This window comes from Gallinula chloropus, assembly GCF_964237585.1.
Source record: "Gallinula chloropus genome assembly, chromosome: 27".
NCBI lineage: Eukaryota > Metazoa > Chordata > Aves > Gruiformes > Rallidae > Gallinula > Gallinula chloropus.
In genome coordinates this window covers 1,847,188-1,873,130 of record NC_140112.1, presented here as the reverse complement: position 1 = coordinate 1,873,130, position 25,943 = coordinate 1,847,188, and the positions used below count along the sequence as shown (strand labels likewise).

Below are 25,943 nucleotides of genomic sequence, written 5' to 3'. Positions count from 1 at the left end.
GCACAAGAAGGGAGTGTGTGGCCACAGGACAAGAGTGTGGGCATGAGGGTCTCCTGCTCTCTCTGCACCCAGCCAGGCGTAGCCAAGGGCAGGCGACGAGGGAGCCGCTGCTGTGGGAAGCGCTCGCCTTGCGCTGGCTGAGGACGAGCGTGGCTCTCGCTGCTGTCTCAACGTTTCCCTGTTTCACCTGCATGGCAGCAGCTATGACCAGGACAAGCCCCCTAAATCCTGCTCTGGTTGTTAGATTTTGTTTCCTCCCTTCCTGTTTTCCTTTGGCTGAGTCCAGACTTCACTTTGGTCCCTTTTTTGTTCTGGTCTTTTTTGCTTTCCTGGCCTGGAGCCCGTGGCCCGGTGCCCACCGCTTCCCCATGAGCAGCTCCCTTTTCCCTTTGGTTTCTTTTGCAGCTGTTGGTTCCACCACTCAATTCACCTCTGTCACTAAACTGGTGCTCACTGGACGATCTCCAGTCCCTGAACTCAACCTCCTGGGGCCTCACAGCTTGGCTGAGATGGGATCTGGCAGCTGGTGGCAGTGGGATTCTCCCAGACCAGCCTCATGCCTGGTAGCTCCCCCTACACAAAAGCACAAGGCAGGGTCTGGCCCTGGGGTCTCCCACCAGGCCAGCGTGCCCTGGAGCATCCCCTCCCCAAGATCCCTGGCACTGGCTGAACCCTGGGCCCAGGGACATGGCTGCTGCCTCCTCCCTGGGTAGCTGGATGTCCTCCTTGTCCCCTTCCCTCGGTGCTGGGCAGCACAACCTGCTCCATGTCCCCTGGGTGCTGCCAGGTGGGGAGCTGTGCCTGGGGCTAGTCCCTGTGCCGCTGGCTTCCCCAGGCCCTGTGCCTTCCTGCACCGTGGCAGGCTGTCGCTGTGCCCCGTGTCGGTGCTCTGGGCCCACCTCAGGCTGCCCCTGCCCCTCAGCCCTACGGTGCTGCCGGGGGAGGCCCCTGGCATTGAGGGGATCAGCCCTGGTGCTGCTGTGGTGCCTTAGGCCCTGGCCCTGCAGGAAGGTGCCGGCGACAGCCTGCTCTCGCCACAGTGGCCTGTGACTGTCCCCAAAGCCACCTTAGCTGGGCTGGGACAGGGCTGCTGGCACTGGCCTTCAGCACCCCTCACTTGCCGGTGCCCGAGCATGAATGTGGGGTGCTCAGCCAGGCCAGCACCTCCCTCCCTGGGCCCAGCTGGGCTCTGGGCCTCCCCTTCCACGCTCAGCTACCCCCCACCTCTGCTGCCGCAGCTGGCTGGGGCCCTGCAGAGCCTGTGGGGAGGTGACCCAGGGCTTGGGGGTGGGGGGGGCTGAGCCCATCCTGCCCAAGCCCTGTGAAGCTGGGGGCCGGGCACCCTCTGCCCTGCCCTGAGCCACAGCACGTGTGGCCTTCAGGGCTGCCTCACACCCCCTCCAATAGGCATCCCCTCCGTGTCCCTGCCTTGCTGCCGGTGCGCTCGGAGGCAGCCACCACCTCTGCCCTTGGTGCTCTCTTGGCCGGTGCATCTTGCCTTGCTGCCCGGTGCCTCCTGGCCGTGGCACGTGCACCCCGTGGTGCTCACTTCTCCCTCCGGACAGCCTCCCTGCCACCTCCCCGCTGCCACCGGGCCGCCAGCCTGGCCTCTTCGCACAGGGATGTCCTTCCCCACGCTGGCTTGGGCGCTAGGGCTTTCTGTTGGCCTTCTCTTGTCTTGCTGCCATCGGCTGAGGACTCGCTGTAAATAGGTCTGTAGTCGAACGCCCTGTGGGAGTTGGTGGGGCCCAGCCCTGCACCTCTTTCCTTTTGGGTTTTATTTTCTTGGTTTTTGTTTTTTTTTTCTTTTTTTTCTTCTTTCCTCCTCTCTTTTCTCTGTTCTCTGTGATAACTGTGCTGTGCTGACTTCTTTTCTGATTGTATGAGACACTGGCTCAAGCAGCTGCTCGAGGCTGGCACAGGTGCAGGGGGCTTGGCTCTCCTTTCCAGCCCCTCTCCTCCTTGGGCCTCCAGTGCCCAGGGCAGGAAGGGGCACGATGCACCCAGATTTGGGGGCTGCCCTATGCCCTGAGGAGTCCTGTGGGTGGAGGGGGCTCACACCCCCCCCTCTTGCTTTGCAGGGCTTGCAGCCAGCCTCAGCTTTGGGTTCTGACACCCCAGAACTGTCCCAGTCACCTCAGCCCAGGCCCTGCTGCTGGGCAGCCCCCAGCCTGTGTCCCAGGGGCTGGCCATGTCCCCGTACCCTCACTGGGGACAGGCTGGAGGCGAGCAGCACGCTGCAGTGTGAGGCAGGAGGGGTCCCCAAAAGGAGTGAGGAGGGCGAGGGCCATGCTGGCAGCACTGCCCAGGGGGCCTGTGGGCTGGGGTCTTTTGCTGGGCTTACCTGGCTGGAGGGAGGGAATGGACCCTCGTGGATTCCTGCTGGCTTACACTGAGCACCCTGTGTCTCCAAGGGTGGCAGTGGGCTGGGGGGCCTGGGGATGAAGTGTCCCCCCAGTGTCTGTGGGCTGAGCCTCTCTCCCCAGGAGGACAGGCCCACAGATTGCACTAACTCATCCCCCAGTCACCCCCAAAGGTGCCTGTTACCCCCCAAGGGTGCTGGTATCCCCCAGAGGTGCCCTGGGGAGCGCCAGGAGCCTTCCTGAGGGGCTGGAGCTGGGAGCTGCCACCACCTCACCTCCTGCCCCCTCGAGCTGCTGCTGCCCAGTGGCCTGAACCTTACAGTTTTAGCTTTTTTCTATTCCAAACAAACGACCTTTTTTTAATTAAATAAAAGATGAAACGGACAAATTCCTGTTTTAGATGATCTGTGGAACTGACTGGGTTTTGTGTTTCTTAACTGCATGGTATTCCTGCTGAGGGGTTTTATAGCACTTTTTAAATTTGTCTTGAAGATTTGGGTCCCGATTTCTACTCCTCTTGCCTGTCTTGTCTTTGCTTTTCTCCCTCCATCCTCCCAAGTTTGTAAACTCGCTCCATTTTCTACCTGATGTTGAGAACCCGACCCCACGTTGTACATAGCTGCGGGAACAATCAGAGGGAACAAACACCATCTGGACTCTTTTTCCGTGATTAGTTGTTTTTACTTCCAAGAAATTTTAAAAAGAAGTCTCAAAGGAAGCCAGGGAAAGGCTTGAGGATATTATGGAAGACAGAAACAAATCCAGCCCTGCACCACGTCAGCTCCTGCTGCCCACACTGCCCGCACCAACCGGCATGTCTCTTCTCGGTCGTCTGTCTAACACCATTGGATTCAATAAAGTTATCTCCTGTACTGCCTGGCTCCTGGTCCTGTGTCTGGGAGACTGTCCTGACATGGGACAAGGAGGGTGCCAGAGAGCCCCTCTGACCCCATCCTCTGGCTGCCCTCCTGCAGAATCCAGGGGAGGAGGCTGTGTGGGCATGCTCTGGGTTCCAATTGTGGCTGTTTCGCATGATGCTTTGGGTGGGTTTATCAGTCAGGGGCACCTTTTCTGAGCTCACTCATGCTGTTAAGCCCAGTGTGTGGGAATGCTCCTGGTTTGAAATCCTGGCAGGATGTTCAGCATCCCTCTCCTGGGACAACAGGGGCAGGTCCTGCCTGGACTGTTTGGGGGGTGGTGGTAGCCTCAGGGTGGGTGACATGCCCACTGGGACCCTCTCACCTCACCAGGGCTGGTCCTCACCTCCCCTTTGAAAGGGACTCAGGGGTGACAGATGCCACCCCACATCTCCAGTACAGGGGGACAGTGGTGGGACTGTCTTTGGATCAGCAGTGGGTGCTCTGCCCTGAGGGTGAATCTGTGGATCCCAGCAGAGGAGGAGATCTGCATCTTCCTCTGCCTTCTCTTGGTGGAGGGTGATGCTGGAGCAGATGTTCCAGGAACTGGTTATTAATCCGGGGTGGTGACAGGCTGCAGTGGCAAAGGCAAGGCCAGGAGAGGGCCCTTCCCATCGGCTGCTTCCATCCAGCCGGTGGGATCAGGGAAGTCTAATGGGTGGAATCCCGAACCCGGAGAGCAGGACTAGTTTTGGGGAGAAAGGGCCCCTCACCCACAGAGATGTGTGTGGTCTGCAGGGGCTGGACCTGAGCAGCCCCCACATTCACCGGACACCTGCCTGTCCCAGCTGCTGCCCCCGCACACGCTGACCCTGCCCACTGACCCCAAGTGACCTGGGGGTACAGGACACACCCCCCCCCCCCCCCTCCCCGGCAAGGAAAGGGAGCTGCAAGGCACCCTGTCCTCAGACAGGGCACAGGGACCCTGGTAGCACCCCAGTATTGTTGGGATTTAGCTCCAGCTGAGCACCACGCAGCTGCTCCCTCAGTCCCCTGGGAAAAAAGGGGGGGAAGAAAAACAAATAAGGGAAGACAAAGGCAAAGCTGGGGGGGGGTGGGATGAGGTTGGGATGAGGCTGGTTCACCAGGACAGCACAGAGTGAGAGGAACCACGGGGCTTCCAGCAAGCCCCACAAAGGGGGTGGCACACAGTGCAGAGCTGTCCCATAGCCAGACTGCCCCCAACCTGTGTGTCTTGGAGCCGTGAGCTCCCCCCACCCCCAGCCCCCCCTTTATGCTGAGCATGAGGTCACCAGTATGGAATAGCCCCCTTGGGTCAGTTTGGGTCCCCTGCCCTGGCTGTGTCCCAGCACTCCACCAGTTACCAGGAAGAGAACTGACTCCATCCCTGCGGGACCCAAGACAACATGTGGGGTGCAGCCCCCCAGCCATGTACAGGGTGTGATGTCACCATGATGAGGATGCATGGTTTGAGGGCAGTAGTGGAGCTGCTTGGTGTACGATGAGGGTGTGAGGTGGCTGTAGTGAAAGTCCCCACATGAGGCAAGGGTGTGACGTCACCCTGGTGAGGGCACTTGGTGTGATGTAAAGGCAGGGAGGGTGCCTGGTGAGAGGTGAATGCTCTGAGGTCACCGCGGTTCGGATGCCCAGTGCAAGGTCACCATGGTGTGAGGTGAGGGCATGAGGTCACCACGGTGGTTGTGCCTGATGTGAGGTCACTGCGGTGACGTCACTGCGGTGAAGGTGCCCTGGTGTTAGCTCACCAGCAATAGCTCCCAACCCAAAGGAGCCAGGACTGACAGACATACCTGGCCTGAAACCTCCCCAGGCAGCCCACAAGCAGCCCCTCTGGCCCTGGGGCTCAGGGCTTTCCTTTCCAAGGGACAGTTCGCAGTGCGAGGTGACTGGTGTGAGGTCACCACGTCAGGGTGCCCACTGAGGGCTGAGGGTGTGACATCACTGCGGCCTGGGTGCCTGCTGGGAGGTAGGGGCTTGATGTCACTGCGACCAGGGCTCCTGGTGTGAAGTTCATCCCGGCATCACGGAGAAGTCACGGAGAAGCATCGGGGGGGACACCCCGGGGTGGGCACCGGGTACCGGGTGAGTGGTGGGAGGTCACAGGGGTGAAGGTGCCCAGTGAGGATACCCGGTGAGGATACCTGGTGAGGATGCCCGGTGAGGGTACCCGGTGAGGGGCCCTGGATGAGGATGCCTGGTGAAGGTACCCGGTGAGGGGGCCCGGATGAGGATGCCCGGTGAGGATGCCCGGTGAGGATACTCGGTGAGGGGGCCCGGTGGGGGTACCCGGTGAGGATGCCCGGTGAGGATGCCCGGTGAGGATGCCCGGTGAGGGGGCCCGGTGAGGTCACCGCTGTGGGTGGGGCCGCACCGCACGCGCCGCAGGCAGCCCCCCCGCTGGGGGGGGGGGGGGGGGCGGGTCCCGGGGCTGGGGGCGGGGCCGGGGGCGGAGTCTCGCGGAGCCGCCGCACGCGAGCCCGGAGGGGCCGGGGCTGCCGCAGCGCCCGCGCCGGTACCGGTCCCGCCGCACCGCCCGCCCCGCTCTCCGCCGCCGCCGCTCCGCCCGGTAAGTGCCCGCCCGCAGTCCCGCCGAAGTTTCTCCCCCGGTGCCGCAGCGGTGCGGTCTGTGCGGGACCGGCTCCGCCCGCGCCCCCGCCGAGGCCGTCCCGGAGCCGGTCCCGGAGCCGCTTCCTACGGTTGGGGTGGGCGCGGTGGTGCTGGTGCCCCCCCCCCCCCCCCCTCCTCCACGCCGGCTGCCGGTGCCGGGAACGGGGCCACGGTTCCCGGCTCCCCGCGGTGCCCGGCTCCCCGGGGCTGCCCGTGGGGTGCTGCGCCCCGAGGGCGGCTGGGGACGGAGCCTGCGGGCTGGAGAGGGGTGCGGAGGGCTGCGAAGCCGGCGTGGGGAGCGGAGGGGGACACTCAGGGGCGCGGGACCCTTCCGAGGGCGTGGAACCCCCCCCCCCGGGGCGGTGGTGCGGGGCCGCTCGGGGGGTGCGGAGCCGTGCCGCCGGGTCAGAGGGTCCCTCTGAGCTCCGAGGGATGCTCCGGCTCCGCATCCCTGCGTACGCCCGACCGTGGGTGCCCTTGGGGTTCCGGCCCCGGGGTTGTGCTGGGGGCACGGGGGTGTCCCCGGTGCAGTGCGGGGAACGTGCCCCGGTGCAAAGAGCCGGTGGAAGCGGCGCGGCACCAGCCGTGGGCGGCTGCCGGCCCTGCTGCACCCGTGGCTTCTCCGTAGCGGCCTGGCCGGGAGCCAGCTCCAGCCGGTCCCTTCTCCTCCGGGCTGAATTTCCCCTCCGCGGCTGCACCAAACTCCGGGATCCTCCTGCACTTCCCACCCTCCCTGCACGCCGTCGGGGTGCAGCGGCCAGGAGGGGCTTACCCCACACCCGGGGGGTGTCAGCATGGAGGTGCCGCAGCGTGTTGCACCCCGGAGCTGTGCCCCGCACCTTCCCGCAGCCTACTTTCATCGAGGGGCGGGAGTGATCCCCAAAGAGCCCTGCCAATTGCGCAGGGGACAGGCAATATTGCAAGGTGACTGTGGCACGGGGAGGGACACACGCACACACACACACACACACACACACACACACACGCGTGTGGTGTCGCGCATCGCTTCCTTGTCCCCAACTGTGCCGCTGCCTCTGTGTGTCCCTCTGTGCCCAGTGCCCCTCAGCGCATCACTCTCCTGTCCTCCAGGTGAGAGTGGCCGGGACAGCGGGTACCGTGGGGTGTCACCTCCTGGGGATGTCACCCGCTGCAGGGGTGTCTGTCAGCGCAGTGTCCCCCGTCCCCCCCTCCCCGTGCCGTGGGAGCTGAAGGACTCCCCGCATGCTCCTCTGCAGCAGCACAAACTTCAGTCCTGGAGCGAGCGCTCGCATTTATTGTGTGCCGAGGTGCTGCTGCAGCGATGACACTCCTGTCCACGCTCCGTACGGAAGCGCAGCCACCGGCAGGAGTCGTCTGCTGCCTGCTGCATTATCCCTCTCGCTAGCGCAGTGCCCGGGCTGCGGGCTGCCAGGGCTGCTGGAACCCCCCGGCAACCCGTGGGGCAGCGGCTTCTCTGCGCCTTTGCTGCACTTGGGTGCTTTTGGCCTCGGGTTGTTGGTGGCAAGAAGCGTGGCTCGTGGTGGTCTGCATGCCAGCGGAGAGTGGGTGACCAGGGTGGTGATGCACCCAAGGTCATTGAGGCCAGCAGTGGCAGCGGGATGTCACCCGTGCTGCTTGGGAAGAGCACACCCAGTGAAACGCCCTGCTGTGCCCCCCTCCAAACCCCAAACCCATCTTGGTGCGGTGCCCTGTCCCCTTCCTGCACCTGGGTGAAGCACAGAAACGGGACTGTGACCTTGCCCGATCTCCCAGCTCGGAGTCGGGCTCTCCCAACCCCCCCATGGCGAGCGCTAGTGCCCCATTTCCCAGGGGCTGCCCCGAAGCCCCAGTGCCCCCAATTCTGCAGGGCAAGGACACATCCCTCGCTCCCCGTTAGCCCGGTGACAGCAGCAACAAGCCGGCGTCGGCTGCACTGCATCACCGCCCGCAGCTCTGGCTCTGCACCCCTCTGCCGCGCAGCACCATGCGGAGTCACGGGGAGAGGACAGGAATTTATACCTATACAGCCTCTCATATATATATATATATATTTATACACATGTATATACCCTTCTCTATATGCCTGGGGAGTGAGTTGCCAATCAGCTGCCGTTCTGCCAGCGAGTTGCCCGCCGGCCGCGCTGGGATGGTGCAGTGGGAGCCTTTGCTCCCTGGGGAGATGCCTCCTGTTCCCTGAGCCCCAGGGACTGTTACTGGGCTTGAGCTAAAGGCCACCGAAGCGAGCCAGGACTCCTGTGTGGCCCCCTGAGGGGTGGGAGCAGGCCCTTCCTCTGGCTTGCGGTGATTTTGGCAAAGCCCCAGCTCCAGGAGCCGGATGACTGCAGCTCCTAATTACGACTTGAGTTTCTCCTTCCCTGGGCTGCGCAGGAGAGCGCTGCGAGCCAGCAGCCCTGATGTCCTCCGGCGGGATCGATGCCCGAAGCAAATAGATGGGACCCAGTGCCTGCTGGTTCCCAAACCTCCTGGTTTTCCCTTCCCTGTGCCTGCCCCTGCTCCTTCCCAGCCCGGCAGCCGCCTGTGCCCATATCCGGAGCCGCCGGTAAGTGCAGCCTGGCAAAATTCTTGTGCCCTTGGCTGCAGTCGGCCTTTGCCTCCTGAGTGGAAACCTGGCTGTTCCCTGGCTCATCCCTGTGCCGGGCTGTGGCTGCCCTCAGCTCAGCTCCCACCGGAGCCCGTGTTCCCCAAAGTGCTCTTTGATTATTAGCCCTAATAATTGTGTTATCCCATCGACTGAAGTGTTTCAGATGCCACAGCTAATTTCGCTCTTCATGCCTCCCTTCATCGGTAATGGGATTTTGATAACATCACACGTCCAGAAGTATTGGATAAACTCGGCATAATTCCCCATTTATTAATTAAACCGTAAATTAGGCATCGTGGGGCTGGAATCTGAGATGCCCAGAACCAGTGTGATCCTGCTGCTGGGGATGGTGCTGGCCCTGTGCCTGTCCCTGCCAGCCCTGGGGGTGACGGTGTCCCATCACACCCACCCCACAGCTCAGGGGCTGCCCTGTCCTGGTGGTGCCACCTGCCCCATTGCTCCCCACATGCTGGAAGCCAAGTGATGTTTAATCTGCTCCAGGGCCTGGAGGAGGAATCACGGCGCCCTGGGATTTCTTTGCCAGTCGGACAGTGGGGTTGGCAGAGCTCCCAGTCGGACAGTCAGGGGGGCTCTGCTGGTGCTGCAGCCCCTTTGCCAGGGTTTTTTGAGGTGTGGGGGGAGAAATGTGCCTGTGGCAATGCTGGGCTGTGCCAAATAGTTGCTGTCAGAACTTGCACCCGCTCTCCCGGTGCAGGTGGTTAGCTGACTGCAGTGGCTCCATCGCTGCTCATCACTGGTGGTTGGGGGTGTGCAGCCCCCCCCCCCCCTTGCCTGGACAGGGCTCCCAGTGCTGTTGGGGCATCCTTCACATCACACCTCTTATGGAAAGCCGGGGTGTTTGATTTATTTGGGTGTGGGTTTAGCTCCCCAGATGTTCCCAGCCCTGCAAGGGCACAGCGGATGCGGGCTCTGTGCTGGTGTGGAGTGGGGAAGCCTGGAGCAACGTGGGTGCGAGTGGCACTGGGGGAAGACGCCCAAACCTTGTGGCCATCTGAGCCTGTGCCGAGCTGGAAGGGGCCTGAGGAGGTGCTCTGGGGCTGGGCTGAGGCCATGGGGATGGGCGAGTGTCTGTGGGCATTGGGGATGCGCAAGGGCTGGATTAGGGCTGGCAGAGCTGACAGTGTGGGTCCCTTGCCACCCATGAACTTGCCATGGGGTCTCACACCGCCGTGATCCTGTTAAAAATCCCAGAGCTGGGACCAGCCTTGGCAGTGTTGTGGTGTCCTATGGGAGATGCTTCCCATCTCCTCCTGTGGGACACGAGATGGCCCTGGGAACGTGACTGTGTTCGTGGGCTGCTTGGAGTGAGCATCCCCGAGGCAGCACTGCTGCTCCCATCAGCCTTGAGCGGAGGATCCAAGGGGGAAACAACCCAAATTTCAGTGCCGTGCGTGGATTTGCAAGCACATGGCTGTGCTGCAGGGCTCTGCTCCCAGGGGAGTCACGGGCTTTTCTCCTGGGACCGAAGCCCTGGGACAGCCGGGTCAGTACCTGGGGTGCTGGTGCTGGCATGTGCCTGCTGCTGCCCACGCACGAGCCCTGTGCTGCTGCCAGCAGCCTGGCTCAGCCCCCGCCTTGTGCCGCAGTGAGCTGCGGCGCGGCCGTGCCAGGCTCAGAGCCTGATGGAGACCGTCCTGCTCTGGGGGTCCTGGCCATGGGGCACCCTCAATGAGGACAGCGGCTGCTGGCACTGGTCCAGTGCTGGACAGCAGGAGCCAGGGTGCTGTGCAGGTCCCTGGGTAGCTGGGCTCTCTGGGTTGTTCTAGGATGGGGGTGTGTGTATGTGGAACCATCACTGGGGTGCCACGGCAGAGCAGCTCCTCTGTGCAGCCCTGAAAGGCTGAGCTGGCATCATGCTTCTGCCCCAAAGCGTCTGGAGGGGTGTAGGAGGCAGCTCAGAGGGGCTGGGGAGGAGCAGGGGATCCTGATGATATACAGGATCAGTGCCCCTCACCCGGGCTGGGCTCCCAGCTCTCACAGTGGCTCTTCTACATCTGCACAAGGTTTATTCATGGGAGTTGGTTCCCTGTGTCTGGGCCTTGGCCGTGCTTCCTGCCAGGATGAAATCTGCCTGGGCTGGTGCAGTGCTGCATCCCCATGGATGCTGTCATCGTTGTGCCTCTGCTGTCACCTTTCTCACAACAAATGCCACCAGAGTGGGTGGCCCTGGTGATTTGGGGCTGTGCTTTGTCTCTGGGGCTCTGTGCCCCTTGGAGCTGGGCAAGCAGCCCCCTGGATCAGATCGCTCCCAAGGGCAGCTGAGCCTCAGCCAGCAGGGAGGACAGAGGTGTGGGAAGTTGGGTATCGCTGGAGCTTTCTGCATTTTCTACCCCCAGCCCATCAGTGCTTGGCTGGGTGCTCTGAAGGCCTCACCTGGGGTTGCAGCTCGATGGGCACGTGAAGCCTCATCCCTGGAAATGACACCCCCTGGCTCGTGCCCCTCATTTAGCCCACGCTCGTTTAGCTCATGAGCAGCACAGGGCGTGCTCTCCCCTGCTGCCCTCTCCAACTGATCCCCCTCATCTCCACTCCCTCCTGCAGCAGCTTCTGGCCCTTCTGGCTTCTTTCTTCCCTCATCCCTCCCTATTGATCAGGAGCCATGGCTGTTGCACAGGGCTGTGGCTGGGGAGTGCCGGCAGCGCTGCCGGCATCGCTGTGCCCACCTGGACAGCAGGACTCTGCCCTCAGCCCTGCAGTGCCTGCCAGGAGCCAGGACATCTCAGCCCATCGCCTTCTGTCGCCCTGTTTCACTGCACTGATCTGGCTGGAGGAGCAAGGCACAGCTGCCACAGCACCCCCAGCTCTGGGGGAGCAGGCTGGGCGCTCGCAGTGCCCGTCCCCTCTTTTTGGGAAGTGTTTTTGACCACTGGCAGTGTCTGGTGCCAGGGGTGGGCTGCCTGTGGCTGGGGTGAGCCTCGTGCCCAACCCTGGCAAGTGGTCGGTCCTGTCCTGTCCCCGCTGTGCCAGGAACTCTGCTCTGCAGCATCTCCAGGTGCCAGTTCCATGGGTGTCGGGGGGGCACGTGCCGAAACCCTGACCACACACTGATGGTGAGCAGTGCTTGCAGCCCCTTCCCTGGCAGAACTGCAGCATCCCATGGGGTAGGAATGATATGGGTGGCCTGTCCCCTCCTTGGCACAGCACCACACTCGTGACACCATGCTGGGGGCTGGAGAGGCCACAGGCTGCTCCTGTTGTGCCCGGGGTTAAGGGAGACCTCGTTCTCTCATGGAACCCAGCTCTGTGGCTGGGTAAGCAGGGACCTCAGCACGGTCTCTCATCTGCTTCCCAGCTAATTAGCAAGGCAAATGCCTTCCGTAGGGTCTCTGGAGCACTGCAGCAGCACCAGACAGAGGTGGAGAGTCGAGGTGGGGAGGAGGCAGCAGACCCTTGCCATCACCTTGGTTGCTGGCACTGGAACATGGGCTGGCTTGCAGGGCTGGCTCCCTCAGAGCCCCAGTTCCAGCTTCCTTGTGTCCTGGGGTGGTGAGTGATAACTGGGGCCTGGCCTCCTTGGGAAAGGCTGGCTCGGGGAGCAGCACCCATGGGTGCCAGGCAAGGCTCTGAGCAGCAAAGCAGGCGCAGACATCACACACTGTCACTCGCCTCTTCCCGCTTCGCCCCGGTGCTGTCCTGGTTTTGCAGAGGCGAAGGCACAGAGAGCCCCAGAGCTGTCTGGCTCTGCACCCTGACGTCACTGTCACCCAGTGCCACCAGCTGTCCCGGCACAGGGATGTGTCCCCAGGTAGGGACAAACCCAGGGGTTTCATGAGCAGCCCCAGCCAGGCATGATGCTTTGGGGGGGATGATGGTACCCAGCGGGGTGCACGGCTGCCAGGGGCAGCGCTGGGCACGAGGAGATGCTGGGGAGCTTAGCAGGGGGCAGGATGGGATGGTCCCCACACCCAGCCCTGGGGGTGCATTGGCCTTCAGCCATCCAGCCCATGCAGCTGGGGCTGGTGGGAGCCACGGCCACGCTCAGCACGGCCTCCCTGCAGTAGGAGCTGGTGGTTCTCAGCAGGAGCATCAGAAGCCATTAATCTGGTCCCCGAGTGATGGATGAAGGGTACCTTTAAGGCTGCATTTAGCTGTCTCCGGGCTTTGCTGTAAATACTGCAGGAGCTGTGGCAGGAGAGCGGGTGCTCTGTCAGGCCAGCACCAGCTGCTCAAACCACCAGCCCTTCTGCTTAGTTTTGAGTTTTACCAAATCTCCCCAGTGAGCTCAGGCTGGGGGGGGCTCCTTCCTCGAGGCTGGGGACTGGGGAGGAGTCTGTACCCCAGCTTTTGGGGGTGGTGAGGCTGGGGCTCATCACCTGCCTGTATCCTCTGTGTCCATCCCTGGTGCCTCTGGTGAGGATGGGGCTGTGCAGGGGATGCGCTCGCTCCCCCTCGCTGGGAATCTCTGGCACTGCTCCCCCATCCCTCCCCAAACTACCCATCCCCTGAGGTTGGGGTTGCCCACCAGCAGTGACTGCTGAGCCTCAGCTCATCATTAGTTTTAATTAGATGAGCTGGGTGCTGGCTGGTGCTGGGGGCAGCGAGTGGGGGGAGGGTGCAGGCTGGCTCCCCTTCCCGGCTGGAGACGCTGATGGAGCACTGCTGGGATGAGGGTGAGCAGCACCCTGGGGCCTGGTGGGTGCTGCCCAGGCAGGGACAGAGCAGTGGGGTCCTGGCACGACTCAGAGCTGGGAGGGATGATGAGGTTCACTCCTGTACCTCAGTTTCCCTCACTGGGCAGGCAACCATGGGCTGGAGAGCTTGGGGGTGTGGGGCAGGGGTGTCTGCTTGTCTCCAGGTCAGGGGACAGGGGAATGTGTCTCTTTGTGGGTGATATCTTGGCAGCTCTTGGTGCCCCTTGCAGGGATTTCAGGCTTGTCCCGAGGCTGGGGACAGGCATGGGGCCCCTTCACTGGGCTGGGTTGTCACCGAGCCCCTTCGCACTGAGCAGGGTCCCACAGCCCTTCCAGCCTCCCCCCACCCCATTCCCTCAGTCTCCCTGTGCCCCCCCTCATACCCCCTGCCAGAAATTCAGTTAATTAAATGACCATTAGAAGCCAAGTGATGGTTTTGCCTTAATTAGACTAAATGATCACTATCTCTGTGAGCTGATGCTCCAGTGCGCTGTGTCCCCTCTGTGTCTGAGGCCCCAAACCCATGGGGGTGTTGGGGGGGGAGGGGGGTGTATGTCTGTGTGTGGGAAGGAGGGAGGGATGTGTGGGCAATGTTCCAGCAGGGATGGGATGTCCCAGCCCTTGTGCTGCCATCCTGGGGAGTCAAACAGCTGCTGGCAGCTGGGGCAGTGCCAAATGTCTGGGCTCTACCCCCAAATCCCTGCTGACCCCTGGATGCATCACGGGAACACGTTGGCTCAGCCTGGGAGGAGGGATCCCCTCTGGGGGGAATTTCTTCCTGAGCCCCCCAAGGCCAGGTGCTGGCACAGGGCAGTGCAGCTCCCCAGCCTTTTGGGGGGGTTTGAGGGGGGTGTCCAGGTCTCCATCCCAGCAGGACGTTGGCGTAATGGGTGCCAGCTCTGCCATCCCAGGATGAGCTCATTGCTCCAGACCCACGGTGCTGGCAGCCCCTCATTAGCTAACGAGCTGCCTCTGACACTGGGGGTCTCCCAGGACAAGCTGGGTGGGGAGAGACAGGGGTCAGAGGGAGAATCTGGGGGTCAGGGGGAGAGCCGGGAGTCGGGCTCCCCCCAGCCTGCCCACAGCCCAGCCCTGCACTCCACCAGCGCCTGCCAGTGCTAATTGCTGCCTCAGCCTCATTAATCTTGATTTGCTGCTGCCTTCTGCCCTTGGGCAGCCCCTCTCCCAGAGGGAGAGCTTTCAGCTGCCCAACCCCCCTCCCCCAGTGGAGGGGTGCAGGGTTCGGGGCTGGGGGTTTCCAGACGGGTTCCCTCCGCTCCCCAGTCTGCTGGGGAGTGCTGAGGGTGCCAGGGACCTTCCCTGGGTGCTGCTGTGGCCACAGATATCCCAGGCCTTCCACATTCCCACCCTGGGTCCAGTCCCATCTTAGCTGATGAGGGCAGGAGTGTGGGGAATTTGGGGGGGGGGGGGGGGGCAGGGTACAGCCATGGTGGTCAAGTGCCTTTTTTTCCCCCCAGCAGTGCAGACTGGGCTGTTTCTCCCATTTTAACCAGCCTGTTCATGTGATTTGCTGATGGGCGAAGACTCCCCATCACTTGAATGCACACCCTGCATGGTCCCTCCCCCCCCCCCCCCCAAGAAAAACCCACCCCAGAACCCCCAAACTGGTGATTTGTCCCTTATAAACTCCCCTCTCCATCTCCTCCTCTCCTGTGCCATTGGTGGCTATGGATACAGAGGTGGGGTACTGGGGCAGTGGGTACCCACGATGCTGAGGGGACCATGGTGGGGAAGCCCCACAGCCTTGCAGCAGTGGGGGGGCTCCCTGAGCTGGAGCCTTTTGCAGGGGGAGGAGGAGGATGAAGGGCTCAGGAAAGGGATTTTCCAGGGTCAAACCTGCTTCTCACCGTGTGGGAAGTGTCCTGGGGACAGATAGTGATGGGATTGCTGGCTCCAGCCTGGGATTTCCATCCCTGGGGTGCTGCTGCAAATGAAACCCAGCCTGTAAATGGAATGGGGGGGCTTGTGCCTCTGGTACGCAGTGGAGGTGGAGCCAGCTCCTCCACCCTGGTGTAAATCAGGAGAGCCCCTGCAAAGGTGATGGGGTCAGAGGGCTTTACACCAGCAAGGGGCCAAAGCCCAGATGGAGCTTGTTTTGGGTTCAGGGCAGCTTGTTGGGGATTTGGTGGGGTCCAGCCTGGGGCTGCGCTGGAGATGGAACCTGGTGGCCAGATGTTTGCAGCTGGGGGGCCACCAGCTGGGGGGCAATGGGTTGGGGTAAGGCACTGGGGGGATGTATTAGGGGGTCTAGGGGTGGTGCAACATGCAGGGGTATGTATTGGGGGGTCTGGGGTGATGTGTTGGGGGTCTGGGAAGCTCCAGGTGGGACATGGGATGATGTCCTGTGGGATGTGGGGGTGCTGCTGTGGTGGGTGTGGGGTACCACGCTGCAGGGTGCAGGTAAGGTGGTGCAGGGAGGATGAGTTAGGGGCTCTGGGGGGGGGGAATGCACTGTGGGGATGATGAACTGGGGGGTCAGGGTGGTGCATTGGGGGGGTCAGGGGAATGCACTGGGGGTCCAGAGCAAGGATAATGCACGGGAGGTCTGGGGCAGCACCTGGGAGGCTGCAGGGCCAACGTCCTATAGTGCCACTGTAATGTGGGTGCACAGGTGATGCGCCGTGGGGGGGGGTCCTCACTGCTGGCTGGCACTGGGGGAGGGTCTCAGCAGCAAAACCCACCCTGTTGCATTCTCTGGAGACCTCCCAGCTGTTCTGGAGGAGGGTGCAGGTGGGTCCTGCTGTACCCATCGTGATACTGGGTGCTGCTCTGCAGGGAGGAGCTGGGGTGTCCCCAGGGCACGAGTCCCACCTTTCCCAGCCAGCAGAGCCCCCTCCCCAGGCAGTATTTATTAATGATGCCATAACCCACACTTGTTCTTGGGCCAAGGACCCATGGAAAGGTTTATTTATAACCCTCTTTATTTATTGATGCCCTCAGGACACTGGGGTCTTGGGGGAGGGATGGTGGGGGGGGGGGGGCGGCTGGGGCAGCTCCTACTGGCACAGGAGGATTTTTGCAGGGGGTTAAAGAGGAAACTTGAAGCACTGAAGTAGTGACTGTCCTCAGTGGGGGTGGCTGAGTGGTGTTTTGGAGGGGTGGGGGGGTCAGCAAGGGGCCGAGCTCCCTTCCCACCTTTAGCTGGGACGGCCGCGTTGGTCACCCCCAGCACCGCTGGTGACCGGTGGGTGCCTGTGGCTCCCAGAGCTTGTGCAAAGGAGGGGAAAAAAAAAGGGAAATGGCAAAAGAAGAAAGAAAAAAATAAAAACCAGGCAAGTGGAGCCGGAGCAGGACTGCAATGCAGTGCTGCTGGGCCAGGGCCTGCGCCGCTGCGCCGCACCGGGCCCCTCCTGGCAGCACCGGGGAGCCGGGCCCAGCCTGGGGCCTGGGGCTGGGCTGGGGCAGGGTGCTGGGCTGGGACCTTGTGCCTGGGAATCTGCTTGGTGGGGCTGGGAGCAGCTTTGCACCCCCAGGTGAGGGGTTCTTCCCTTCTCCCCCCTGCTGCCCTCCCCGCCATGCCTGTATCTGCAGTGTGTGGGGCAGGGGATGTGACCAAGGACACCCGGTGAGGCGGTGGCAGAGTGGGGCAGGCGGGTGAGGGGACATGCGCAAGGGTCCCCTGCCCCACTGCCTGGCCCCCCACACCCCATGCTCTGCACCCTGGATGCTGCCAGGCTGCCCCTAGGGCCCTGCCCCACACTGCCCAGTCCTGGCCCCTCACGGCAGGTTCAGGATCAGACCCCTGTCCCCATGGCAGGGGCTGCAGCGTCCCGCAGGGGCCCTGGGCAGGGGGCAGCAGCAGAGTCCCTGTGAGCCTCTGCCCCCTCCCCACCCTGGTCCAGGTCCCTCCTGTGCCTCAGTTTCCACCCAGCCCTCAGCTCCCCCAGCATCGGGTGAGATGTGGCCTGCTGGGGCAGATGCTGGAGCAATTAATGCTGCTAATTATCTTGCTCTGTTCAAAACCAGCCACAGCAGTGAGAGGTCTGATGCTACTTGCAACCCCCCCTCCCCCCTCCAGCTCCAGGCAGCCCTCCAAAGCCCCCTAAAGCCCCCCCCAAGCAGTGTCTGCACAGCAGCTTGCCTACCCCCCCCACCCCGCCCCCTGGGAGGGGTTTTCCATACTGAAATGATTTCCAGAAATCACTCAGCAGCTGCTCAGGGCAGCACGGGGAGGGGACGGGCAGCCCCGGGGCCTCCCCGGCACGCAGGGGTTTGCACGGGGAACACGCGTGTGCTGGTGCACAGATGTGGTGTTGGGGGTGCTCTGTCACCTTCCAGCAGCGTGTGCACACACACAGACACACAGACACACACACAGACACACACAGACACAGACACAGACACAGACACACACACAAGCAGCCACACACACGTGTGCAAGCGTGAGCAGCGTGCAAGCAGGCACTGGCACACACACACACACCCATGTGGGCACAGCCACCCCCACCCTGTGTGTGCTGGGGTGCTCAGAGAGCACAAGAGCTGCAGGTGTGCACACTTCCTTGCACGCCAGGCACAGCCATGTGCACTCTGGCAGCACTGGCACGTGTGCACACGTGTGTGCACAGCCTGTGCACAAGCACTTTGACCCACACCTAAGTCCATCCTGTGCACAAGCTCTTGTGTGCACACACAGACCTGCACACACCCCTCATGCACAAGCATTTGCACACACACACCCCCCCACCCAAACTTGCATGTGTTCACAGACACATGCCCACACATCCCCACCCCTCCCCACGCACACACACACTTGCACACGTGCCCATAGGCCGCAGACCCACTCTGTAGGTGCTCAGCACCCCCCGTGCCACACGCTGTGCCCCTGCCCCAGCCCTGGGACCCGCAGCTCTGGGGGCTGGGGCCGTGTGAGCAGCGGGATGTGAGCGGCATGGCAATCGCAGCCCACGCTGCGGAGCGCTGCGGAGGGGCTGCCGCAGCCCCGGGCCTGCAGCACGGGGAGCCCAGCGTGCTGGTGTCAGGGCTGTGCTGGGCGCCCAGGATGTGGGTGCTGGAGGTGGGGGGAAGTTGCCTTGTTGGGGTGCCCCACACTGGGTGCTGCCCACCCTTGTGCTGCGCGTTTGCGTGTGGAGAGGATACCACGGGCTGTGTCAGGACAGGGTGCTCCCTTGAGGGGGTGTGTGTGTGTGGTCCCCCCCTGACCCTGCTGGCACCCTTCCTTTGCACCCTCTGTCCTTGCTGTGCACCTCTAGGTGCTTGCATGGTGTTAGGGGCTTGGACACCCCACCCCTGCCCTATGTCTGTGGGTGCAGGGCAGAGCCAGGACTCAGTGCAGGATCAGGGAGAAGGGGACAGGAGAGGGGCATTGCCCTGTGCAGGGGTCCTGCCAAGCTGCTGCCTGGCAGCTCTGGGGGCCATGTACTGCGGCTTGGGCAGCATCCCCACACCGTGGTTGCTCAGCCCTGCCTGGGGTTTCTTCTTCTTCTTCCCAAACCCAGCTTCAGCACAGAGAAATACAGGTCAGGTCAGGGAGTGAGCGCTGCAGCACGCTGGGAGCATCCAGCCTGCCCTGGCAGCGGCTGCTCGGCGCCCGCGGCTCCGCTGGCAGCTCTGCTCTCAGCTGAGCCAGCTCCAGGCTGAGATGGGGGAAGGTCCTGCTTGGAAACGCTCTGGCTGCCCCATGAGGGGAACAACCCCATAGGAGGGGTGGGTTTGTGGGGCAAGAAGCTGTTGGGAGCTGCCGGCCCTGGGGCAAGCAGGGGAAAGCAGCCTGGCCACACCCCTGTCACCCCCCCCCCTACAAAGGGGGCTCCACATCAGCCTTTGGGGTTGAGGCATGGAGGTGACAGCAAGAGAAGCCTGGGAGGGAGATGCCGAGAGGATGGTGTCTTGGCTGGTCTCATCCAACTGTCTTGGAGATGTCAAGGTCCAGGAAGTGTGGGGATAAGCTGGGGTTTCCATGGCTTGTGAGGGAATCTAGCCTCTCATGGCCTTCATAACCATCGGGCTCTCCATTCCTCTAACAGGCCACGCTCCCTGTGACAGCCGTGCTGTCAATGCAGGTGCTGTCCTTGGTGCAGACATCTGCTCAGGGACGCAACCTGGGCATGGGGAAGGGTGGGGGACAGCAGGGATCTGGGTGACCACCAAGGCAACTTTGTGTTTCAGGGAGCCCCTGGCCCACCATGACGTTCAAGCAAGCATCCATGATGGCCCCAGAAGCCACAGCCACCACCATGCCCATGGCCTCCATGGAGAACTCCACTGAGGCCACAGGGCCAGGGGAGAGCAAGGAGGACATGTTCACCAAGCTGAGGGACAAGTTCATGAACGAGCTCAACAAGATCCCCCGTGAGTAGCTGTCTCCTTTGGCAGGTAGCCCCTTCCCTATGACCCCCACCACAGCCCCAGTCGCAGTGCAGAGCAAGGGATGAGGCTGTGGGGTGAGGATGGGGTGACCATGACACTGGCTTTTGCCCACAGTGCCACCCTGGGCCCTCATCGCCATTGCGGTGGTGGCTGGACTCCTTATCCTCACCTGCTGCTTCTGCATCTGCAAGAAATGCTGCTGCAAGAAGAAGAAGAACAAAAAGGAGAAGGGCAAAGGCATGAAGAATGCCATGAACATGAAGGACATGAAGTCAGGCAACCAGGTGCCATCCTTCTGGAGTGCTTGGCTGTGTCTGGGGCTTGGTTTTGTAGGATGGTCCCTCCAGTTGAGTTACAGACTGTTGGGACAATCATCTCTCAGGGAGCAGAGGGGGATGGAGCCACCAGGAGCCTGGGCTGGGGAAACAGCAGTGTCCTCTTCCAGTGGCTGGTGGCCTGGATGAGACCAGGCACAGCTGCCCTGGGCTGACTGCTGCTTCAACCGAACCAGCACGTGTCCATTGAACCCCTTGTGTCTCCTGGACTCCTCTGGGTCCCCCTCTCATTTCTCTGTGCCTTTAGCTGAGAGGGAGGGGCCATTGGGGAGACCCCCCCACAGATTTGGGGGTCCCCAGAAAGCCTCAAGAGGCAGGTGCTGGTTCATGGAGTGGAGCTGGCTCCATCTCCCTATTGTGGGGGGCCAGGAGGGGCCAGTGGGGAGGAGCTTTGGTACCAGGGATTTTGGGGTGATCCTGGCTCTTTCAGTTCATTGGCCCAACCCAGGGACATCTGGAGGGTGTGGGAGAGTTTGGGGTGTCCATTCCTCCTCTTCAGAACCACATGGGTACCACAGGGGTGCAGGTAGGGCTGGAGAGTTGAGTGCTGAGTGGAGATGCTCCAACGTGCCCCCCCTGTCTGCATGCCCCCACGGTGGTGGGATGTGTGGGGTGGGACTCCCTGATGGAGGGTGGGGGCTGCTGTCCCCTGGGGCTGTACAAAACCCAACTCCCCACCAGTCCTTTGTGGATGCTCTGTGTAACATCCCTCTCTTCCCTCCTGCTGCTCTCACCATCCTCCCTCTGTGCTGCCCTGTCCACGTGGTCTCTCTCCACCCTGGGACACCCTCCACGGTAGGTGCCACCATGAGCCTCTCTTTTCTATCACCTGCTTACAGGATGGGACAGGAGCCTAGGGGCACCTCAGAGAGGTGATGAGGAGCTGAGGTGCCCACCCCACAGACAATGGCTTGGAGAGGCTTGGTGAGGAGTGCTTTTGCCTCAGGAGAATGAGATTACATCTCTATTACTCGGCTAACAGAGCCTGGCAGAGGCCATAGAGCTCCCCCAAACACTGCAAGAACCACTCCTACCTCAACTGGAGCTGACCCTGTGTCCCTGCACCTTGAGGCAGCCTCCAACATCATCAGGGTTGGACCAGCACTGAGGGCTCCCTGGAAGCTGGGTGCTTGCAGGCAGAGCTGGTGCCACCTGAGGGCTGCTCTACGGGTGCTTTATGTCCCCAGATTTGCAAGGGTTCTCCTTGCTGCCCATGGGGAGAGCCCAAGGCTTGAGATGCTGGTAGGGGCTGGGGTTCTGGAGGTCTCCAGGGCTGTGGGGATGGGGAAGCTGGGCTGGGACCCTGCTGCTGAGCTGGGCACCTTGGCTGCGTTTGCAGGATCGACAGGATGATGATGATGCAGAGATGGGTTTGACAGAGGGGGAAGGTGAGGAGGAGGAGAAGGAGCCAGAGAACCTGGGCAAGCTGCAGTTCTCACTGGACTACGATTTCCAGGCAAACCAGGTGATGGAGGGGCCAGGGCTGGGCTGAGGAGGTGGGGGGAGGGGGGGGTTAGGTTTTCCCAGGGAGGGTATTTTTGAGGAGGCAGCTCCCCATTGGATCTGAGTGGCAGGGGAGGTGGGGGGGGGGAGCTGGGTGCTGTGCCATGAGGAGTCCTGCCCCACGCTGGGTTGGAGATGAGCCATCTGCTGAGCATAGCTGGGCCATCTCACAGAAGACACCCCTCTCTCCTCCTCAGCTGACAGTGGGGATCCTCCAAGCAGCTGAACTGCCAGCTTTGGACATGGGTGGCACTTCAGACCCATATGTCAAGGTGTTCCTGCTGCCTGACAAGAAGAAAAAGTACGAGACCAAAGTGCAGAAGAAGACACTCAACCCTGCCTTCAACGAGACCTTCACCTTCAAGGTGAGCCCCTTCCTGTCCACACAGCAGGGACCTAATCTCCCACTCCTGCCTTTCCCCCTGTGTCCCAGACCCATATTTGTCCCTCGCTGCTGGAAGCAGGTGGTGCTGGCCTGGGCTCCTCTGAGCACCCTGCCAGCCCAATGGGCCTCTTTGTGCAGGTCCCTTACCAGGAGCTGGGTGGGAAGACGCTGGTGATGGCCATCTACGACTTCGACCGCTTCTCCAAGCACGACATCATCGGGGAGGTGAAGGTGCCCATGAACACGGTGGACCTGGGCCAGCCCATCGAGGAGTGGCGGGACCTGCAGAGCGGCGAGAAGGAGGAGGTGAGGGAGGGCACAGAGCCCTCAGCTGGGGGGAGATGTGCTCTGCTCTCTGGGCTGCTGATGGCAGTAGGATCCCACCTGAATGTCCTGAGCATGAGTGCTGTATTCCCAGATATAGATACAGGCTGGGAGAAGAGCTCCTGGAGAGCAGCCCTGCTGAGAAGGACCTGGGTGTCATGGGGGATGAGAAACTTCCCCTGAGCCAGCAGTGGCTCTGGCAGCTGGGAAGGGCGATGGGATCCTGGGCTCCATCAGCAGAGGGGTGGCAGCAGGGACAGGGAGGGGATTGTCCCTCTCTGCTCTGCCCTCAGGAGGCCCCAGCTGGAGTCCTGTGGCCAGAGCTGGGGCCCCAGGACAAGAAAGATGTGGGACTGGTGGAGAGGGGTCAGAGGAGCCACGGAGATGATCAGAGGGCTGGAGCAGCTCCCCTATGGAGAGAGGCTGAGGGAGCTGGGCTGGGTCAGCCTGGAGAAGAGAAGGCTGTGGGGGGAACCTCATTGCAGCCTCCCAGTCCCTGAAGGGAGCTTATAAGCAGGAGGGGATTCAACTTTTTAAAAGGATAGACAATGGCAGGACAAGGGGGATGGATTAAAACTAAAGGAGGGAAGGGTTGGATTAGATATTGGGGGAAGTTTTTTACAGAGAGAGTGGTGAGGGGCTGGAACAGGCTGCCCAGAGAGGGGGTGGGTGCCCCATCCCTGGGGGTGTTCAAGGCCAGGGTACCAGCTCAGGCCTGTACTGAAGGTTGGGCAGGGTTTAAGGGGACCTGCACGCAGGATGATGTCCCAACACTGTGGTGTGATGCATTGGCAAGACCTTGATATCTGCTCCCTACTCCACTTGGCAGCCAGAGAAGCTGGGAGATATCTGCATCTCCCTCCGGTACGTGCCCACGGCTGGGAAGCTCACTGTCTGTATCCTGGAGGCCAAGAACCTGAAGAAGATGGACGTTGGGGGTCTCTCAGGTGGGTTGTCAACCTCGTGGGTGTCCTTCTCCTGACCCTTTTGGGGCTCTTGACATCTTTGGTTGAGGGAGGACCCTGGGGTCATCAGGCTGGCAGGGCTTGTGGATGCCCCCTCCAGTGCCTGGGACCTCCTGCATCAGAGGCAGCCAACGGTCTGGCTGGGGGGGGAGGGGAGATGGGGATGGGGTGAGCCTCCTGACCCAGAGGAAAGACATACTGGATTTGGTTCACCAATGTGTCCAGGGCCAAGATGCTGTAGGACCTGGGTGATGAAAATGCTCCTCTGCCATTTGCTCCTGGTTCTGCTCCTCCTCGACTTGGAGCTGAGGACCTCAGCCAATGGCATGTTTTATGGTAGAAGAGTCTTCTCATCTCTACCCCAGGGCTGAGCTCTCTGCTCAGGGCCCCTCAGCTCTTTCCAGACCTGCTTTAAACAGAAGAGCAGTATCTGCATGGCTGGAAGGGTTCAGCTCCAGAAATGGGAGTGACAGGACTGCAAGTGTCACTACACTGTCCCCAGCCCTCCTACAAGGAGGCCCACAGGATGCAGAAGAGCTCCATCCCCTGGCCAGTTGCTCCCACAAATCCCCCCTGGCCCCAGTAGCACCCTCAGAGCACATTTACCTGTGGAGGCCTCTGCACCTCATCCTGGGCTGAGACTTCTCCTGGGCATCTCAGCCCCAGATGATGCACCCTCCTGTCCCCTTCCTCAGATCCCTACGTGAAGATCCACCTGCTGCAGAACGGCAAGAGGTTGAAGAAGAAGAAAACCACAGTCAAGAAGAAGACCCTGAACCCCTATTTCAATGAGTCCTTCAGCTTTGAGATCCCCTTTGAGCAGATACAGGTTTGTATGATGATTTCCCTGGGAGGCCAGGCAGGGTGGGGGCGATGGGAGAAGTCCTGCAGCTGCTCAAGCCCATGTCCCAGTCTTCCCACCAGCCTGAGAAACTCCCACTGAGCTTCTGGTCTGGTCATCCATAAAATACATCCAGTCCCAACCTGGGTCTGGGCTGATGCTGAGGGCAGCTGGGGCAGGGACAGATGTGGTGGGAGGCTTTGCAGTGCCCATGGGAGATGCAACCCCCATCCAGATCATGGCTAGAAAGGGGCTTTTCTCTGCTCCTGGCCCTACAGTGCTCACCTCAGGCATAGGAGGGACCCCTCATCCCCCTCAGTGGCCTGGGGGTGTTTTGGATCACTGTTAGGGGCCTTCTGCCCCTCCATGCCCTGCCCGAGCCTCTGCATGGGTCTCCTGCCCCAGCCCAGCCCCATCAAGCCCTGTGGCTCTTGCCCAGTCTCGCATCACCCTTCAGCACCCTTTCCCAGGTGGCCATGGCAGGATGACCTGTGTCCCCACCATGGCTCTGCACCCTTTGTCTCCTTGGGGAAGGAAGTGGGAGAAGCTTTGGGCACGGAGGGGACCCTGCGGCGAAATGGGCAGATCTCAGCCTTGAGGGTGGGGGGTCCCTGGGGCTGGGGGCACCACAGATGGAGTCACAGCCTCTGCACCTTTCCACCCTCTCTGAGGAAGGTTTCCTCCTTTAGAAAGTGCAGGTGGTCATCACGGTGCTGGACTATGACAAGCTGGGGAAGAACGAGGCCATCGGCAAGATCTTCACGGGCTGCAACTCCACCGGCACGGAGCTGCGGCACTGGTCCGACATGCTGGCCAACCCCCGGCGGCCCATCGCCCAGTGGCACTCGCTGAAGCCAGAGGAAGAAGTCGATGCAGCTCTTGGGAAGAACAAATAGGAGGCCCTGGCCAGCCAGAGGCCCCCCGCGGACACTCGGAGCCACCCGGAGCTACGGATACCTCAGTTAGGCCACCTTTGGTTTCGTTCCTTTCGTTCTGTCTGCAGCTGGGAGACCCTCTGGTGGCTGCGGGAGGGTTTCCGGACGGTCCCAAGCGCTTCCAAGGGGAAGAGGTTAACGACACGGATGGTTCTTTTTTCCGTTCTCCAGCATCGCTCCCTCCTGCTGCATGGCCCGTCGCCTCCGCCCGCAACCCCTCCCAGGCGCAGAGCCACCACCACGCCTGGACCCCTCCCCGGCGGCCCCGTCACCAGCCCCCAGCGCTGCTGCCGCCGTCCTGCCCTTGGCTTCACGTGGGGAACTGCTGCACGGTGTGTGGAGGCGCTGCCGGAGCCTGGTGGTGCTTGCTTGGGGGGTGAGCAGCAGCATGGAGGGCAGAATGATGGAGAAGACCTTCTGCAGGAGCCCCAGGTGCTTCCTGCTCCCTCTCTGCCTCCCTCCACCCAGGAAGGGCAAGAGCCACGGTTTTGGGCTGAGGGCAGCCAAGTGGCCCCAGCCAGAGCTGGGTTTGGCTCCTCCTGGGGAGAGGTGTGCAGAGATGGAGGGGCCCCGGTGCAGCCAGCCTGGCAGTGGGGTGATGAGCCCTTGGTGTTGCTGCTGGAGCTGCAGGGGGGTCCGAGACCCCAGGGGGTCTGCTCTGAGGAGACACATGGTGGGATCCATATGCGACGGCGGTGCAGCGCGGACCACCACCCCCTCTGCTGGGTGGGTGTAACGTCCAAGGAGGCTGGGAGAGGACAGCGCTGGATGATTTGCCTGTGTGTCCCACCATGCTTGGTTGAAGCCTGTAGATCTAGATGCTTCCACAAGGCAGGTTTATGCTGAGAGGTCTCCAAATGTGAGGGGGGCACACCCCCTGTGCAGTGCCATATGCCTCCCCAAAGGCCATTGCATGTCCCCAGAGCTCAATCCTGTGGTTGGCACTCCAGAGCGGCCCCAGGGCAGCTGGGGGACTATGGAGAGCTCCAGCCCCACCACTGCATCCTGCTGCTGTGACACAGTGTGAGCCACCCACAGCCAACAAGGGACCAAAGCGCCCAATCTGCTGCTCCTCACTGGGCCTTTGCCTGCTGAATCCAGCCTGTCCCGCTCCCTGCGGGGCTATAAGCCATATCCATGTTGCTGACAGTGGGTAAGAGCTTCTCCAGGCCACCTCTCCTGCTCTGGGATGAGCCAAGACCAAG

At 61.8% G+C, this 25,943-nt stretch overlaps 1 protein-coding gene across 1 annotated transcript; it reads left to right on the top strand.

The window, feature by feature from the left end:
• Window positions 1-19,266: 19,266 nt before the first annotated feature.
• SYT2 (synaptotagmin 2) lies at window positions 19,267-24,699 on the top strand (the record flags this gene model as incomplete). Its single annotated transcript, XM_084275995.1, has 8 exons — window positions 19,267-19,432; window positions 19,565-19,734; window positions 21,134-21,250; window positions 21,486-21,653; window positions 21,812-21,979; window positions 22,827-22,944; window positions 23,658-23,791; window positions 24,493-24,699. The coding sequence occupies 8 exons, from the start codon at window positions 19,267-19,269 to the stop codon at window positions 24,697-24,699; spliced, it is 1,248 nt and encodes a 415-aa protein (XP_084132121.1).
• Between the last annotated feature and the right edge of the window lie 1,244 nt (window positions 24,700-25,943).